The sequence below is a fragment of the Dinoponera quadriceps genome, unplaced genomic scaffold, assembly GCF_001313825.1.
Source record: "Dinoponera quadriceps isolate SergipeBrazil2010 unplaced genomic scaffold, ASM131382v1 scaffold2379, whole genome shotgun sequence".
NCBI lineage: Eukaryota > Metazoa > Arthropoda > Insecta > Hymenoptera > Formicidae > Dinoponera > Dinoponera quadriceps.
The window spans coordinates 121474-141274 of record NW_014556633.1 but is presented as its reverse complement, the minus strand read 5'-3'; the positions used below and the strand labels follow the sequence as shown (position 1 = coordinate 141274).

At 40.8% G+C, this 19801-nt stretch overlaps 2 protein-coding genes across 13 annotated transcripts in view; one reads left to right on the top strand and one right to left on the bottom strand.

Moving 5' to 3' along the window:
- Positions 1–869: 869 nt before the first annotated feature.
- LOC106747923 (carbohydrate sulfotransferase 5-like) lies at positions 870–8788 on the bottom strand. 12 transcript variants are annotated; one of them, XM_014625950.1, is made up of 9 exons: positions 8543–8788; positions 7797–7933; positions 6879–7022; positions 6023–6079; positions 4821–4954; positions 4512–4747; positions 4250–4448; positions 3955–4134; positions 870–2985 (listed from the first exon to the last, which is right to left on the bottom strand). In XM_014625950.1, exons 2-9 carry the CDS (start codon positions 7836–7838, stop codon positions 2664–2666), a joined length of 1314 nt encoding a protein of 437 aa, XP_014481436.1. In that variant the 5' UTR covers positions 7839–7933; positions 8543–8788; the 3' UTR covers positions 870–2663. The 12 variants fall into 12 exon arrangements, with proteins under 12 accessions (XP_014481436.1, XP_014481437.1, XP_014481440.1 ...); XM_014625951.1 differs by having other exon boundaries at positions 7797–7868; XM_014625954.1 differs by having other exon boundaries at positions 6879–7006; positions 8543–8787.
- Positions 8789–9329: 541 nt separating this feature from the next.
- LOC106747939 (beta-1,4-glucuronyltransferase 1) overlaps positions 9330–19801 on the top strand; it is a 35089-nt gene continuing 24617 nt past the window's right edge. Inside the window, exon 1 of the mRNA XM_014625992.1 lies at positions 9330–9934. The gene's annotated coding sequence lies outside the window, so the exon portion shown is untranslated. The remainder of the gene's footprint in view (positions 9935–19801) is intronic.

The window sequence follows — 19801 nt, the reverse complement described above, 5'->3', positions numbered from 1 at the left end:
ATTCCCTTATTGCTTATTGTAGAAAGCTACCAATATTTACATGATGATTAAATCTGACAAGCATATGTCTGAAAATGCTTTGCTGTTAAATTTTTTACTGATAACCGAAGATTGAAATTATTGTAATCCTGTGTAAGGTTATGTATTAAGAATGCTCGGTGTTTAATTTCAGATCATTGATATCCATTGGCAGATATGATTTAAAGGTAAATATATGTTGAAATAAGTGATGTATTGCATGATAAATTAACACTTACATGGTAGCAGTTTCAAGTTTGAAATGTCACGTACGAAATACATGATGTTAAATTATACGCTATAATGATATTTATGATTATAACTTGCCCTCACTGATTCACCAAATTAAATAAAAATTCTCACCTTCCCCGTCCTTTTTTTTTATGTATTCTATCTAATAATAGTTCTTTTTTTTTTTTTTTGATTGCAGACATTGAACGGGAGCTCTGACATTCATACCGAGTATTCCCGTGTGAGAGAGATGTAAAGGTAATAAGAAGTATTTTATAAAATATATATATTTTTTATATTTTTACGATTTTATTTATTAATATTTTTATTAAATGTGATAAATGCGAATTACGCATCAATACGTAAAAAGAGCCTCGCGATATGTATTTTCAAAATTTATGTTCTTTTTTTTTAATGATGTTTACATAATATACGCTATGATAAGAGGTGATATTAACTACATATTTCGCTGAAGTAATGGAAATAAATGATACAAGTTGCAGTTTGCGCATGTCATTAGTTGACCAATTTTATTTTATTTCTTTTTTCTTTAGACAGACATATCGAGGCCATAAAGTGGAGTAACGATATAATAAGCAAGAGGAAATAAATGAGATATATTCCGTAGAAACACGATTCTTTTATTGGAACCTTGATATTACGTCTAAGGTACAAAATACGAAGTAATATGCGTTCCCTTTGGACTAGATACCCATTCCGCGTAAACGTAACAACAACAGTGCAAGACCGCACGAAAATGGCATTGCGAATTTACACGTTAGCAATTTTGATCGACGATATACCAGCATTGTCCGAAACGCGTTACTGCAAGTGTTCATATTCGTATGTAAGAAAACAAACGTCTTTCCTTCGTTTTATTCTCGAGGGTGCACACATGTATACGATATGCAGTGGAAAATAAACGCGATTATGTAACAATAATAAGGACAATCGTAATTAAAGTGGGAATTTTGAGTGAGAGATGCGTGGAATCTTACGGCGTGTTCTACAAGTCAGCACGCCGCCGATAGTTCAGTGAGGAGAATTCTTTCTCGAAAAATTAACTTTCATTGGACCATCGACAGCGTTCCGACATATTGTGGGACAGACCTAACCAGGAATTATCCTTCAGCCGTGGAACGTAGCTGTAATGCTCCGTTATCAAAATGCTTCACGAACTCTAATGATATTGCTGATAAAACATAATACAGCTATTGAAATTAACGCTAAATGCTTTAAGTGGATAAAATCTTGATTCACACAGAGAGAGAGAGAGAGAGAAGACGATAGTGCCTGGTGCATAGAATGCGAGGACGCGAAAAGTACAGTCGCGCGAGTATACATAATGTAACGTAATCGCACTATAATACATAACGGAGCGTGTACCGGACAGGTTGTCAGTCCTGGCTGCTAATCGATAGCGTGTAAAGATTCGAAAAGGTATCTTTCTCTTACAGTCTAAGTCCCGCCGACAACAGCTCGCGATAATATTAATTCTATGGTATCTAAAATGTGCAGTGCTATACGACTGTGTCGTACATTATAAAAATTACGCGCTCGCGCGAGTTGGTCGCGTCCGATATTCTCGATAATCGTCGGCCGCGTCGAACGAAGGCCGGTAAAATGGAAACTCGGTGTTCTCGTCCTTGACACACATCATCCTCGAAACATCGCTGGCGCCGCATGAGCAAGAAATTCAATATTCGAGTGTTCCATAGGGTGAACGGGTTAATTGATATCGCGATCGCACGCTTCCTCTATGAATCACATTGAATGTTGTCGGTGGAAATTTTTTCTTTTTCCGTCAGGTAGCGCGGATATAAATTCTCAACGTTGCCGATGATTCGAAATGTTGCAAGACTCGCGCAAAAAAGACTCGGCTGTGTGTAATCTTGATGGTTAAAAGTCTTCTCAACACCGTTCCACGATTGAATTTTCCTTTTGTTCGATCTCATGAGTATTCTCGAATTGATAATCTTCTAAGTTTATGTACGTATGACACGAAATATAGCTCCTCGAAAAAATTCACAGCCTTCAGAAACATTTCGAATGCACCCGCTACGGCACTCGCGTCGATATGGATAGACAATATTCTCGCCGACACGCCACAGGAACTTGGCGTAAATATCTTTCGGGAGCCCAACACTCGTGTTAGGCTGTCGTACGGTCGAAAAATTATGAACAAGCTCTGTATCCGTCAATCTGTTTTCGAAAAAACAGTTTGCCTCATTGGTCTCGCAAAGTTGATAAACTCGATGGCCTTCCTCCTCGAATCAATCGACATCCGTGCGTATGTCACCCTCATGAGTGGCCGCTAGCACCTTTTCGTAAATATTTATACATCGTACTTCCGCTCGCTATACCGATACGCTATACATCATCATATCTACATTGAGCACGCGACCCACCAGTTGTCACAACTGAAGTCGGTAGTCCGTGATAGGATCGAAGTCCTTCTGGTGAGTGGAATTTGAGGCCATCACGTATCCCCATAGTCGCATGGCGGTCGCGCAGACCCTCTGTATCTCGCGCACCTCCTCGAAGTCCAAGTCCGCCCGCCAGTGGAACGGCGCAACCTTGGAATTTCGGAAGGTGCTCGACACGCCGCCCACGTCATTCTTGGTGTGCGTGTCCAAGAATCGCTTTACGTTCATGTGAAAGTCCAAGCCGTAAAAATTGTAAAGCTCCTTCACGTGTCTATAAGGGTCCACGGATAGATCCTCGTAGCGTACCACTCTGTTCAAAATTAAACTCGTTTAGGCTCGTCGACGTTTTCACGTTTGTCTCTTCGATGTGGACGTTATTTATATGAGGATGAAATTATCAAGTAAAAAGCATCGAATCAATCTCGGGCATGCGAGCGACTTTAACTGTCGAAAATAGTGGGAAAAGTGAATTTCATTCTTGAAAAGGTAAAAAATAGCCAGCCTCAAAAAAAGTGCGTCCTCTCCAAATAATTTATTCGTTAAGAATTAAATTATTTATCTGTTATACCATTCTCTTAAGAAATTTCAAACACTGACCTTATATAATGAAAGTGAATGAATAGCAGCAAAATTGAATTTTAGAGAATAAGTTATATGACGCATAGAACAAACTTTACTTTAAACTCGGTCTCATTTAGATACAAGAAACTCTTTATAAAAATAGAAATTGTGTTTTTTTTTTTCAAACATACATAATGGAGTAAAGTGAAAGAACAAGTCTAAATTCAGGATATTAAGATATCCGAGATCTTTTCGTCAAACAAAAATAAATTTTAGAGATAACAGAAAAATACATTTAAATTAATTTTCCCATTGAAAATAGATTAGTCAACTTCTTAAGAATAATATTCGATAAGAAGATTCAATAATATCCATTTTAAAGAAAACACAGTCAAGTATGCTCATGACGGTCATTGTATGTTTTCTAAGAAACCTGATAAAAACATATTTTAGAAATATAATCACAATTCTTCACTTTATGAATATTGTGTGGTCGGAGTTATTGCTATTTTCTTTGAATCTTTTATTTTGCGTCTCGAAAGAAGCCAATTATTGAACTCCTCTTTTTCTTTTTTTTTTTTTTTTTAAGGGATTCAAGTAAGAAGAAAGTGAGACGTCTCTAAATAAGTGAGGGAAAATCGCATGGAATCTTTAGAGATGTTGGCTTTAAAATTTGGTCGAGTAACAATATGGTTATCTTGTGCGAATGATTTGGTACCTGAATGATCGTGGGTACTTCCTCGAGAGTTCTACCGCCGCGTTAAAATCCGACACCATATCTGCGCAAACCAGAGTCGGGTCGGAACAGTCGGGTTTGGCGGGACACCACTCCCTGTGCTTTCTAGACTGTAGGATGCCCCTCGGATCACGAATAAGTAGGACTAATCGCACACCTAAACTGCAACACGTATAAACGCATTTCTACAGGACGAAACAACACGAGGAATGTTCACTAAATTAAACGTGTTTTAGATATCTTCGTTAATATAACACTTATCACGCATCATCCTTACTCTTCTTCAGCCAGAAGTTTTTCCGCCGCACGTAACCTCAAGCGCACAAGCTTCATCGACTGGAAAGGAAACAGTCGGCAGAACTTGGATACGAAACGCGGATCCCAGCAAATGCGTTTATGCGCCTGGCACTGTCGCCATAAGTGCGTGTTGTGATTGAAAACCCAGGGATGAGTCTTTCCATAGTTCAGGTACCGATCTACGGAAAAAAATTGGATGCAATCATTGATCCTGCGAGTAAATCGGCAGAGTGTAAAGTTACCGAGCTCTTTGAATTCGCATTTCAGCAGAGAGATGATCTTCGTTAGGGATTCGTCGGCGAGCGGCGGCCCCCTGATCTGCACGATTCCGTAGTCAAGCAGCGGCTCGTAGTGATAAAAGTTCGCCGGATGTGCGTTGACCACGTCGCCAAGGAACGTGCTGCCGCTTCTCCAACTCGTCAAAATCACGCTCCTCATGGGTCTACCTCCCTGTTCCATCACTAGATCTTCCAGTTTGCTGCGACGGGCAGAAGAGAGGTTTAGCATTTTCGCACCTCCGAAAGATTTCGATTGACGCGCGTAATCTCTACCTTACGTTTATCCCGTATCTTCCGTTCGGATACTCGTAATTTTCCATATCCCGTTTAATCGCCCTTCTTTGCTGATCGACCACCTCCTGAATTTCGGTAACTGTTGCATTGTCCGCGGTTCCCGTGATGTATGCCTAAAAAGTAGATTGTTCGGATTACGAGAGAGAAGTATTTCGCTACTTTTGTTAGCAGCATTACGAATAAATTCAGCGTTAGAGGACACAGCTTGAAAATATGTATGCAACACACGTTTCTTAAATTAGGAACGAAAAGAACTCAACCGTGTATGTAGAAGCGAGTGAATTTATATACAAGAATGTTAATTCGTATCAACCCACTTTTCAAAAGAGACTAAAATTAAATCATACGGATTCGTCGTGTGTGTGATCGCGGTCATAAGAGGTTGACACACATTTTTGTCGATTGACGGAACTTGTTCGATGTCCGAGGAGAAACTCTATATCTTCTGAAAATTTCTCAAAAACAAATTTTTTCGTCGAACGTTGGCTACGTTCCGAAATGCGGTCGAAGAATGTCACAACCTTTACGGCCACGATTGTATGTTAATCTATTATGTTTGCGGTATTCGTTTATACATTCATCTACTTGTTATTAAAAGATTTAACTACGCATAATGCGTTTGTCTTTTAAAGCAAGCAAAGCGAAAAGTTCCGTTATTTCAAAGCAGAGGGAATGAAAAGTAAACGCAAATAATACGTATGATAAAGAATTACGATTATTGATCTATTAAATACACGATATATTTCGAGAAGTGAAACTGTCTGTCACATATAGATATAATGAAGATAATAAAGATAAAATTAACAAGATAACTTTATTGAAGATATATGTTACTTTTTATAGATTTCATCATCGAAAGATATAAAGTATCTAATAAAATGTTTTGCAGTTAATAAAACGATGTAAAGATGCGTTGTTATATACGTAAAATCGCATGTAAAAAGTGATTCGTATCATCTTATACGTTATCACTTATCAACAGTGTGACAGAGTTGACATTAAATTTTTATCTTATGTAAATTAGGTAAAAGAAAAATGAACGTTCCTGAAAAAAGAAAAGTAAATCAGAACTTTTTCTAATATTCGTATGAAAATGTTAGATGATAAAATCAGACTCTCTAACACTGTTTTTCTAAGAAGCGATAATATTGATATATTACACCGAATACACACGTGCATACCTGGCTTACCGTTACTGGTTCTTGAATTTTCGTAGTCCGTGGCCTTATCTCAACATCCTACATCGAAGAAGAAAGCATCGACGTTTTAGCGTTTTCGATTGTGCGTCTGCATTGTGAACACGAATGTATCTACCATTGATGTGACATAGGATAATGATCTTTCTCCCTCTTTCTCGGTCTAGATAGCGTGTTAATATTTATAAGAGATGCGCAAGTGCAAATACCGGTGAGTGTGCCGCCGTAAGGCTAAAATTGTTATACCAGTTAAAAAAAAGAAAAAAAGAAGTGAAGTGTATTACTAATAGTGCTAATCTACGAGCATGCTGACTTCGAGAAGTAATTATAAGCGTCTTCCAGATTGTAGTTAGATTCCAGAGGGAGAACTCGCATTCAAAAGTAGTTGAAATTATCGGCTAATTATCACAAAGATGACGAATCGCCACGACTTGTAGCGTTTTGAAACAATAGGAAATTTTAGCAACACTGACTTTCAGATACGTGCATTCCGATATTCACCGCCGGTGCTGCGAATCTACAGTTTGTATCCATTTGAAATGCTAGCAATGAATACCGGAACGCACGTATCTGAAAGACAGTGTCATGAATGCATTGTAAAACCGACACATATATTTAGAGATATTCCGATAGTCCTGAAACAACATGAGAAGAGGTGGAAACAGGGAGAAAGAGAATCGCCAATCTGTCCTATGTATGACAGTAGTATCGTTAGTATGTGAAGAGAAAGAGAGAGTTTTGGATAAAAAGTTAGGTGCGAAAGTTAGAATTTACCATCGGAAAGAGCGTGTTTGGCGTGACTCAATTTTAGAGCAATCCCCACCTCCGAATTTTTACTGACCGATATCACCGGCTGCAGTCGATGCTCGAGGTAGCTGCTGTAGCGCTGATTAAACGCTAGGAAGAAGATGCAGACAGACGCCAGGCCTATCAGACCATAGAAACTCAGCCGCCTCGACATCCTTATTCCTATAAAGCGCAGCAACTTAAAAAGACAAACACAATTTGTACACATCGAGTGGATACACATACAGGGGGTTTACAACGTTTCTAGTTTGTTGTGTAGCATCGAAACGTTGCCGGGAAAGGTGTGACCGCAAGGATGAACAAAGATTGCGAACTTTACTCCTTTCGAGAGAAAAAGATGGATACGAAACACAAAGGCGTTCTATCACAACGAAGATCTCTGTTAACAAAGGCTAGGTCGAAATATGGCACGTGAGACAACATGAGAATAAGACGTCACACAAGTGGATTATTATTAAGTGGAAGTTATTAAGGAAAATGTTGATTTTAACACATCTCTCTCGGTCTAATCGCACCTAGAAATTCACGGTTCAACGCAAGTACTTTATTGCAATCTACTCGTTGCATATACATGAGCGGCGATTAAATTGTTACTTTTTCGATCGCAAATCACACAGATCACTCGGTATGCAACAGGGGAGATAGTAAATGTCCTTCAATATCCTATTTTCACGCACGTGCAATACCACACAGTTATTCGAGTCCCGCTACTATAAATCACGCTCGCAATAATAGCATTGGGTTACGCCACTTATCAATGATTAAAAAGTACCGTCAAACCTTAACTTTGCCGTTGGTTACATTGCCTTCTGGGCGGGGAGATTGGGTGGCGGTGAACTTAATAAGATTGCGACATCGATAAGGAGTCGTGTTTCTCTCTCTTTACAGTTTGGCGATAAGGTCGTCGCGCGATCGATTGAAATTAATTGCGACATATAACGGGAATGCTCACCTTCTGTGGTACGAGATCCTCCGTTAAATAAAACCTCGTCATCGTCCGTGCCGACGGAAATTCTTCATATCACTAAAACCATCCGCTATTATCGGACGCAGCACAGTGGTGAAGCTTGCGCGGCCAACTCGCTCAACCTATTCGTGAAAACAATGCGCTTCGCGACACGAAATGAAAAGAGAAGATCGCGCGAAATTGGAACTCCTGAATTTTTGAAAATTCGAAAGAGCCAATATGGCGGATAAGTCGCGCTAGATTCGATTCTCGCGCGACATTCGCGTCGAACGGTCTTTCGATTATTGAAATCGTTGATAAAGCCGGCTGACTGAATGATTGTTCTTTCTCTCTCTTAGTCACCGTCCCGACCTATCTATAGTACGAGCGGAGAATGAAGTATAGCTGACTGCGGTTGCAGCTGACGTGGTATACGGTTGGATGTCAGATAGAGTTTACTACTTGTTTTTTTTTTTTTTACGACTCGACGAACGCAACAGAGAGAAGGACGATCGGCTCGCGAACAGAAGTGACGTGAAAACCGACGTGGAGCCCGCACGAATCGCAACGAACTCGTTAGCGGCGGATGCGCGAATTCCGCCGCTCGCTTGTTTATACCGCGATAAACTGATTGTTGGGCGATTTCGCAAGCCGCCGGGCGGGGACTCCTCTCTCTCTCTCTCTCTCTCGCTCGCTCGTTCGCTCTTTCTCTCGCGCGCGCTCCCGCCGCATACGCAGCTCGTTTCTCTTACCTTGGAACTGCATTCGGCCGCACGACGAAGACGCGCGTCATGCCGTTCAATTCCGAGCGGGCCGCAGGAGTCGCGCGAGGTTGCGACCCACCTCATAAGGAGTACGAGCGACGCGATGAGAAACGTCCATCGCGACGGCCGACGACGATCGGTGGCCTACTAACGGGCGGTCGACTCGCTCCAGGGAGGCGAGGCGACGTCGGTGGCGGTAGAGCCGTATTGCGGCTCGTGCCAGGCGCGGCGTGCCGTATACGATATACCGTGAGGTCCGTTCGGCTGCACTTCGTTTCCTCTTTCTTCCTCGCCGCAGTTCCGACGATGAGAAAGATAGAGAAGGAGGGAAATCCGTTTACCTGCATTGCATCCGAAACGAAGCAGCCAAAATGAACGGACTTCTTCGCGTGACGCGAATATGGTTAATTGGATGTTGGACTTTTACAATGTGCGAACTTTCTCTAAAACACGAAACGAACGATTCGTTTACAATGTATATTTATGAAAATCGGCATATTCCATTTTGCAAACATACGATGTCCTATTTTCCAACGATCGATAATCACAACATCACGCCCGTTTCATCCTCAAAAGCGGAACAATTATTTACGACACACCGTTTTTTTTAACGTCAGCGATGCATTGTTTGATGAAACGGACGAACGAGCGACGCAGAACTTGAAATCGCTCGGTAGGTTACGGAATCGTCGATTGGGTGTACGCAAGGACCGCGCAGCGGCGCTAGCGGCGCCGCGCAACTCTCCGTGCGCTTCGTCGCGAGCTTCAGTCGGATGCTGTTGCTCGAGCGGCGCACTTGTGTTCGCGGGGAGGATCAGCACGCGCGCGCGTGTGTCGTTTTCTCCTTTCCCTCTGACGGACATGACGCGCGAACTGTTGTAGCGGTTTTCGCCCGGCCAAAGGGTATCAATTCACCTAAACTCTTCTTCGTCGCGCCGCGTTCTTCCCTCCCGTCATCGCTCTCACGACGCACACGCGAAACATACATACGCACTCTCTCTCTCTCTCTCTCTCTTTCTCTCTCCCCCGTTGTCCCTCGATCCCTTCCTCCCGCCGGGGCAAGCCGAAAACTCGTTATGCTCCGGGTTTCTCGAACCGGTAACACTTCGTGATTAGCGTGCGCGCACGCGAGAGAGAAAGAGAGAGAAGAGAGAGTGAGTGAGAGAGAGTGCTCGATCTTCGGCCATCGTCGCCCTCGTCTTCCTCGCGCGGTGTCGTTCGAGAAAACGTCAAGATGCGCCGCATCGTGAGGACGTGAACGGAATATCGCGAAGGATTTCGGGAAGTGCGCCGGCCGCAGCTTGACATTGCGACGAAGAACGGCCTCCGCATCGACGGAGGAGTGCGTTTCGGGAGGATGCGCAGCTGAACGGATTATCGGTGAGTAACGTGCTTCCAAATATTCCGAAGCCGTTATGGGCGAACACGCGCAAGAATGGTTCATCGATAAAAAATTTCCGATCCAGTATACTGTTCAGCGGAACGTTTATTGTGCAACCGTTGGCAGTTTCCTGTGCACCGGATTATTCTTGTGAATCTAAAAGAAAAACGTGCAACAGTTAAACGTTCTGCTGACCATTATCAATGTGAGCAGCAACCCTGCCATGAATAAGCCTGTTCGTTGTGCCGAGCTTCCTTCCTTCAATGCTACGCTCGTTTCATTCTAAAAGGCAAGAACTAAAACGAACGAGATTCATTAACAGAAGCGGAAAAACTTGTGTGTTTGTCACGACACTGCGTTTCGTGCGAAATTTGAGAGTGTTTACGCTTCGTGGAAGCGTAGTGTGGACGCAAACTCTTAACATTCCAAAAGCGGAGTTGCGACGAAGCAGCTTGACGCGCAGTTGACCTCGCGAATATCTCAGCGTATACTTCGAATAATTTCCCGAACGTGTTTCTGAATTGCGGTATCGATTGTGTTATGTACGGAATATTCTCATAATTTAACCTGTAAGTAGTGACTTTCGAGGAAAACAACCACTGTTTATAGCGGAGATTCTCAAGTGTTATTGACGCTACTTCAATACCGAGTGGTAGAGGCAAGTTATTATATAAGAAAGCATCCAATGTCGCAGACAAAAATGAAAGGAAGAAACGCGTCTGTAGGTCAGTTTTCGACCCTCCCCTTACGGTTTAATTGCAGTGACAGGTTCTTGGGTGGAATTTGATCTCCTTCTCGGTGAAAATATGGAAGTATCGATGATTTTGTAAAGGACAGGAAAAACTTGCTTTTGAAACGAAAATTTTACGATTCTATATGAAACTTATCACAGAAGGTTATGAGTTCTAATGAGACTGCCCGTTCTTTTGTACACACACACACCCAAGTGGAGCAACGCACCTTGAAATTTTAAATATTTTTCTAAGGGATATACAATTACACATACAAAACAGTCAATTGAACACCGCTGAGTAAGCAATTGCTCGGCATTAAGCGACACCTAAGGCGATTTAACCCCTTGACATACAATGACGTCTGGGAGACGTCATTTATTTCATGTACCATTGTAGACTTTGACGTCTCCGAGACGTCAAGAACTGTCTCCGGTGGACGCCGTGCAGTATATTATTAGATTATTCAATTGTTTCACTTGTGCGTCGATTCTGTTTTATTTAGAATGTTCAAGATGCCCCCCCCCCCTCTCAACAGTGCCGATAACAAAATCGCATTGGCAAACCAGTAAATCAAAAAGAAGTACATTGAAAGCAGTATTCAGTATAGCAGTGATCTCGCACGGCGAATGCCATACTATATATTTGAATTTAGTAAAAATTAAAAATAATCCTTGTAACATGTCTGAGTTGAATGTATTGTATGAAAGTGACGATGAATGTCTAATGGGCTATTCTAGTCATGATAATGAGATTGAAAACAGTCATCAAAATGTTCATACTGTTGACTATTCAAGTGATGACACATCACATCACATTAACATTATATATCAATCTGATTAAATGTTATATAGCGATGCAAATTTCAAAATAAAAAATTCTGTTTCTAAGCTTGCACATAACTGTTCATTGAGCAAAATTAAATAGTATTTTTCGGACGCATCAAATTCCGTTTTATTTGTATGTGAAGGGGTTAAGATCACGCTGATTCAATTCATCGTGTAAATTAAGTAACACAATTAAGTCGAGTTTATAATTTCAGTTACGTCATGCGGACCGTGCTTTCGCGATTGATTCCGCTCGATCGTGTTTTCAATTAAAACTAAGATTAATCTTCCCATTAGCGGGAACGGTTTGAATCCTCCCGTGGAGTGAAAATCCGCGTTTTTCGAGATGTCGTAGCGATTGTTCATAAACGGCGTTTAACAATAGGGAAAACTCATCGTTACGACGTACTGCGGCGGATGCTCGCGCATTGTATCGTATCGGAGTTTCGTTACCACGTAACAGTAGTTGGATATTCAATGAGACCTCGTTACAGCGAAAATTTCATTTTACTGGCAGTTGTCGCGGCGAAATTTCGCTGCGTTTTCGCTTGCTTCCACCGTTCGACGTTGTTGTGTGCATCTCTTCGCCAGCTTGCGAACGAGATAAACGAGATAATACCGCCACGTAACAGTCGCGTTAATTATTTTTTCCTCCAGAACACGTGAATTCTCTGTCCCTATCTGTAAAGCCCTTAGAAGCAGCAGGATATTCTTGCGGTTCTTTGTTATCTCAATCTCAAATTCGTCTGCTTTGAAAACGCTAATTAGTGACTGCGAAAATGATACCCGCACGATAATATATCGCGAAGTATTACTGATAAAAGTAGAAACGGAAGAAACTGGAGCTACTAGCGGGATCCCGAAAGGATCGTATTTCGCTTTCTTATTACGATGTCACTCGGTGGTGACGTGAAATTTTCCTGGAGCTTCGAATCGGCGTCAAATTGATCAAAGAAGCAACGATAATTCACGCTCCGTGTACGTCTGTGAAGTTAGCACGTGAATTCTTATAAAATTCACGCTGCATTCCTTTGCCTACGAAAGATTCGCCCACATTTTTGTCCATAAAAACATATTTTTGTGCAGAAAAAAGTTGTAACCAATTAAAAAAATTGGACAAATTTTAACATCAGCCCTTGGGCAAACGAATGCTGTTGTGAATTTCATAAACATTCGCATTTCGGAGCACTGATTTCACAGACGGCCTCGCTGACATGTCATTCAGACGCCTTAACTAATTCGAACTGAATTTTTCCTCGGCAAAAATTGCTTCCTTTTAACATTCGACCTTAAATATTTTCGCAACCGCGTAACCAATTCTCTAATTAAAATCTTAAGATGAAGTCTGCCCGTAACTAAATGACAGCTAAAATTACGTCATTATCTATCTGCGACTCCGGAATTTAATTAATCCTTGGATTTCAAATTTTTCGTCATATTAAAAAAATAATCATCCTGATATATATATCCCATATGAGAGCGAAAGTTGTTCTAAGTTGGTCGAAGAGTTTGCGGATGATAGTGAGAACTCCCGATTTAGAACCTGCTTTAAGTCTCACAAGTACTGATTTGTGCATTTAATAATATTCCTTGAGCTGCACAAGTTCCACCTTTTAACGCGTTCTTTTCGTTCGACCTTGTTTATTGTGCCGAATTAAAAAAATTTCTTCCTTTTGAACTGTCTGTTGTAAATTAAATAAATTATATAATTAACATATTATTTATTGAAACTAAGAATAGAGACTAAATGCAGATAGCACATTAAATTATTTTGGAGGACCAAACGAGAATAATGGTTTATACAGTGCTATATATATCGAGATTTTCCATTTGATCCTTCAAATCCGATAAGATTTATATTGTTGATGTAGAACTAAATTTCGACTCGGACATTCCCATTGTGTGTATGTGCGGTTGATTTCTATTGTCTGATAACTGTGTGATGCTCGATGTAATTTTCATGCGGCATTCGATTCTATTGTTCGATCTCCATTATTAGTCTAGTACGCGTCGTGGAAAGTTTCGTAGACTCATAATCACGTTTTGCTTGTACCACTGCGACGTTCGCACGAAAGATCGCGTCGGCGTGGATCAGTTTTCGTTGGCGACATGAAAATAATTCAAATGCAATTACCCGTAAGCGAGATCTATAAGCGAGCTCTAGAGACAGTGCGTGACATCAGTGTCGACAAAATCAATGCGAAAGACTAGCGACCCAATTCTATGTAATTTCAAATAATCTTTATAAGAAGGAAAATTACTAGCTTGTGAAGTGGCACTTTGTGAATATATCTTTTTATTTGAAACTTGGTATAACGCAAGAATTCTCGGCATGCGTTTTCTCGCTTCTGACGTCATGAAGCAAGGACAGTTGCAGCGAAGGAGTCTGCCTTAAAGTCTTAAAGAGGGTAAATCTGTAGCGCAATGGTACTGTCGCGACAATATGTCGGTTAACTGCTCCAGTTTGAAATTTATAGCTCTTATATCTTAAGGTGTAAGAAATCTCCATTTGAGAGAGAGAGAGTAGTTTAAAAATGACATTATAAGACAATAGCGTCTAGGGAGAAAGTCATACGACGTGCAAAAGAGAGAGAGAGAGAGAGAGACGCGCTGCGGCGTGCACCTTTCGCGTGGCACACTGTATATGTCGGTCGAATCTATTTCTGTGCCGGCGTGTTGTCAATCGCGTGCACCTAGCTCTGTCGCCGCGCTGTGGGCCCTCCCGATAGCGTGAAAGGGAGGGTCCAAAGTGGTGGAAGTGGTCGCCAAAGTGTCGTGATCTCTCTTTTCAAGCATTTGCCGGTCGAGCTATATATGTTGATCTTCGTAGGATCTAGCGCGTGATCGGTAGAACAGGAGGAGGAATATAAGAAGAATAATCAACTATGATTGGTTAATTTCTTCTTATAAACATACTCCTACATTGTAGGCCCCACGTTTCAGCTAAAGGATTTGCAGTGTAGTTGCTTAGTTGAGTACATCTTTTAATAATAACGAATATATGTTAAATCGGATATTTTATCGTGAAATATTTTTTATATAGAAACGAATTTAAAGGAAAAACGAAAGTTACACTTGTGACTCAACGCGACATTTTATCGTAAATTTTCGGTTAGATGCGATTGCGAAAATGAGTACAAAATAGCGTCGATGAATTTGGAGTCATTTGCATGTAAGCGGGAAATTTGTAATTACGGGGATATTTTATATTTTACGTAAAAAGGATCTTCGTAAATTGAGTGAAGGTGTAAATGGATAATGGAAGTTCGTGCTTTCCCGTTAATTCGAAGCCGACTTTATTTTAGACTCTTGAGAACTCGTCCGAAACTTCACTTTTAAGGCTTTCCAACCGGGAAGTTTCACACCGAAGATTGAAAACTTGCTGCGAATGTGATGAACTCTGTCGTTTTAGAAGCATCACCTTTTAAACCTTAGTTTTACGATTAATCGCAACAAATGTGTACAATACCGTCGCGATATAATTTGAATTTGAAGAAAGTAATTCAGTTCTGGGAAAGATGGCATGACGGATTAAACGGATCTTAATATCTCGTCAACGCGGGGAAAGGAGCAAAAATAAAATTAATAAAGTATTCATGAAATGCAAATGTACGGTGGTGTTTTTCGGATAGCGGGGATTCCAGTGGTTAAAAATTAAAATTAGCGAAAGTATCCCAAGTTGACGTTAAATATTCTGGTCGCTGGCGGATATCGTTTCTCCCAGCTCTACTCATCTGGCAAAGACATGAAAATTGCGTATTTTTAGCAACTTATATCTGACTCTTGCATATATATTTCCTTACATTAAATTTAAAACTGGTCGTATAGAAAAAAAACATGAAGGGAGTTAAAAAATGAGAAAAAAATTAACACATATGAAACATACAGTTTTCCATTTGAATTTGCTTATTTTAAATTTGTATTCCTCGCGGCTATTTTTACCGACGGCCTCCAGTACCAGACGGAAATCTCTTCCAAACAGAATTGATAAACATCGCGCGATGTGTATTCTTCGTGCAAATTTAAAACGTTATCGGTTTTGCGTTGAAACAACTTCGTATGTCCGAGATTATCGGTACACATATCAGACGTTAATCATCTTCTCGAGTGGCTGCCTTCAATACATAACGACTCACATACGCAAACACACGCGTGCGTCGATGTGACTGATAAGCTTGAAATTTGGTAAGAATCTCTTATCTTGACACACGCCAAGATGCAATAGTCGAATTGATACTCATTGAAGTATGTGATTAAGGAATTATGATGGGACGCTTGTAATCGGCATGAGCGATAATTTTGTGTGTTTAGCTCACGATTAGTTAATCAAACGTTTGTACAATCCGGCGCATTAATTCCGCAATTTATGAAGAGACCTTGCGATTTGTCGATCCTTTTCCGTTCTTTCGCGAGGCGAAACAGTCATGAAGCACTAAACAACTCTCGCGACGAACTATTTTTTTCAAGTCTCTTGAATAGGAAAATCATTGGAATTCTTCCCCTTTGGAGACGGAAGTCGATGCAATTCAAACCTATTTCGTTTTCTTTTCTACCTTTCTATAATTCTGCGAAGTTAACTGTCGGAGGATGCAATTGTTCTCGCCATCGGAGAGATACGAACATTGTTGCCGCATCTGTTGTTGGGACACAGTGCGCGAGGGGATTTTATTACTATTATACAATCGCATTGTCGCCCGGGTCTCTGCATATTGCGGTAATATCGCGATATTACATCGTTATTTATTCGTCGCGGAATACCTCGCTGCTTTTCCAGCACACGTTCGCATGCGAGAAAAGGGCGGTGGCTTTTCCCTCTCTCCACCTCCTTAAGTTTTTTATATTTTCTTTTTTATCTCATACCCCGAACGAATCGCATCCCGGCGGAGTCAATCGTTTTTAATTTCCTGCCGCTTTGTCAGGATTTATATATATATATTTTTTTTTTACGCGCGAGCTCACACGGCGACGTTTGGTCGCGATGTCCCGTGTAACACGAAATCGTACGGTGAACCGCAGCGATAAAAAAAAGTTTAGACCGCAACGAGATGCAATTTATCGGCGAAGTTGCATGCGTTCGCGGGCCAATGGGCTGATTCGCGTTTACGGTGCAACTATTCAGGTGCGGTGAAATCGCGCGTTTGTGCGCCTTCGTTCGTAGGAGTAATCGAGAGAAGCAATTTCTGCAGACGAGAAGGCAGGAACGTTGATAATTTCCTATCGAAAATTGGAAATTTAATCCTTTTGCACACCAATTTTTCAACTATTCGTCAATGTACCGGGCATTTTCGCGCATGGCATTGTGAAAATAACGTTATAGCGGCTGCTGAGCGTTGAAGATTCTTCTTTGTTGTATTCTAGACGGTCTCCGGACAACAAAGGCTCTTGGTACACCTGCTTCGTGCTGGTAAAATAGATCTTGACACATTCAACGGTTCGCAATTTCTGAAAAGTTGCCCGCTGGCGAAAGAGTTAATCCAACACGATATTATGTAATATGACACGATTATTATGAAATACAATATGACAATTATTACAATCGTGCATTGTGTTATATAATATTGCAATATAATATGAGACAAATAAAGAAGAATATCCTCGTGATAACGACTGTTATATACTGTTAGGCAGGTTTCTAAATAGCAATATATCTGCCATTATCTATTCCGCGAATCGAAAATAAATATCGACACGTTAAATATAAATAACCGATGGAATGTATAAATAAAGCAACCGGACGGTTTAACGACGCGAACGCGATTATGAAAGTAATCCCGTCTGGTCGAGCGGAAAATTGATAAGCGGATTGAGTATATTCGCGGGGGTCGCCCTTTGGAAAGGCCGCGCCATACAAAAGGGCCACGTACGGCTCTGTTCGCGCGGAACACACGCCGCTAAGATAGGGCGAGAGCAAGCAGCGCGAAACGGGAAAATCGATCGGCGGTCTGCCGTTCGAGCCGAGTTTCGCCCCAACCTTATTCCCGGCAATGAGATCACGCGTCCAAAATTTAATTGCGCTTCCACCCCCTGGCCACCGTCCAAACGAGCGATGCGCCGAATCGATTTTTTCGCGGACGGGAAAGAAGGGCGATCCGACGCGATCGCGCGGAACCGCTTCCTGTTTCGCCGGGGGAATCAAATCAGCGAACGAGATGCAAGCAAAGTATTTTTGTATTTTTGTGCGAATGTCCCAGACTAGAACAAAAATAATTGGCTAATTATTAGAGCACTACCGTCCATTGCAAAGACTGCACAGAACGTTGAGATCGTTTGCAGAATTTTTATCTTTGTAGATAAGTGCGCGCGCTTGAACTTTGTCGATCTTCCAATCACTCGTTTCGAATAATTTTTTTTTCCAAGATAACATGTATCGTTCCACGGAATATAAAACTACTATTATTTGTTTGTTTGCATAAGCCACCAATATTCTTGGCAGGAATTTTAATTTCTATGAATATTCGCGCGCGCAATCTTTTCTGTTTTTCTTGTTTATTTATATTATTATTGATACATTTTACATAATATTATTATTTTTTTATTCTTGTTTTCTTTTTTAATTGGGTTAAACTTGAAAAAACAATTTCTTTCATTTCCGCTGGATTAGTATCGCTCCAAACCACATATTTTTTTCTCTATTTTCATCCAAATATTACAATAGTTGTGCATCCCAGCGATAAATTATTTTAAAGAAGTAACAGTATGTTAAGAAAATATTAACTTTTTTGTTTGTAGAATATTTAATATATAATGAAATACATTTTTTTTATTGAAATAAAAATATTTTCATTCGAACAAAATGACACTCGATATTAAATTATGTTGTTTATATTAAGCAAACCAAAGTCAAGCATTCATACTAAATCTAAAGAAACCTTTTTCTCCGTATACTATCAGCGCATGGCATTTATCTTGCTTCACTTATTATTCGATGTATATAGATAGCTAAGAATGACCACGTTTCTAATTGCGTAATCTTCGCGATAAGATATCCCGCGCCGTTTCCGCGAATTAACGAAAACGCACGTTCTCCTTTCTCTCGCGTCGCGTGTCGCGCGAGATGGACGAGTAGCCGGAACGCGGCCGAAATGGAACGAGGACGAGAGCGTTGACTCGCGCCGCGTGACAGATCGCGAGCGTAAATCGCGCTTTCCTAATTAACCCTTCAACTGTCGCGAACCGTCGCGAACGCGACAATAGCCTTTAACGATCGCCGCTACTGTATCGATTCGACCTCGCGAATCGCGCAGCCCCCTTTGAACGCGAAGCGTGTGTGTATATCGCTTCGGTAAGTGCGATTCTCTGAAGTGCCTGCGAGAACACGGTAAGAATATGATAAGATATACGTTATTAAGGGTTAAGTGGAGAAATGTTGTATCGCACAGTAGACTCCATTATAATGCCCTAAGCATAATAACATTGAAAATTTCTAATTTTACGAAAAAAAAAGAATTAATTTCTACAGCTAAAAACTAGTTGTAGAAACTTATTCTTTTTTTTCCGTGTAGGAGAATTATGTTCTAATATTAATGCATCACAGCTGCTGCTTTCGAAAAATCGTTGCCGATTCATTAAAGTCATCATGCACAAATAATGCTCCTGATTGGAAATTTTCGATGTCACTATATCTGGGAAGTGGGACAGCATTGATAAAATCTTCTATACGTTTATTATACATCGTCATATCTTTTGACATTTGATGGAAAATATTGCTAAGATAATGCGTCGAGTTGAGGCTAGTTTCAAACTGTGTCTATAGAGATAATCCAGGAGATATGTGCTCCCCTGCATACAGTGCAAAAACGTAAAAGACGCGAAATCGATGAATCAAAGGTGTCTCACGCGATAAAGGGGTTATCGTAAAAACGACATGCCGCCGATTAACGTAAGACGTGACCGGCGATAACATATAATCTTCTGTAAAGTTTGTGCGAATAATCGCGATGGTCGATAAGTCTTAACATCTGAGACAGTCCGACGCTGAAATTCATCTCGGTCGGTCGTTCTTCTCGTGTGAATTTTAAGTGGGATCAACAAAGTATTATAAGCGAAATCACGGTTATTCGGCCAGCTTACGACTATATTAAGTTGTTGCAGTGAAATTGCTATCTAATCATATCGTGACACACAGAAGTGACGCGAATTTATTTATTTCCTTTGCGATAGAAGCAGTGAGCTGTTAGTCGAATATTGGATTATGTTCGACTGTAACAAACCATTTTATACGAAGATAAATGTGGAAAGAAACGAAAAGTGATTACTTCCTGCGCTCGTGTCGCTATGAATTAATTTATTATTTCCTCGTATGCCCGTC

Excerpts from the sequence above, each read along its gene's own strand:
- LOC106747923 (XM_014625948.1), bottom strand. The coding sequence starts at position 7,067 with ATGTGTATCCACTCGATGTGTACAAATTGTGTTTGTCTTTTTAAGTTG. Across the intron at positions 4,135-4,249 it reads AAACTTCTGGCTGAAGAAGA|TTTAGGTGTGCGATTAGTCC; the intron begins GTAAGGATGATG and ends TACGTGTTGCAG. Across the intron at positions 2,986-3,954 it reads AAGTACCCACGATCATTCAG|AGTGGTACGCTACGAGGATC; the intron begins GTACCAAATCAT and ends AATTTTGAACAG.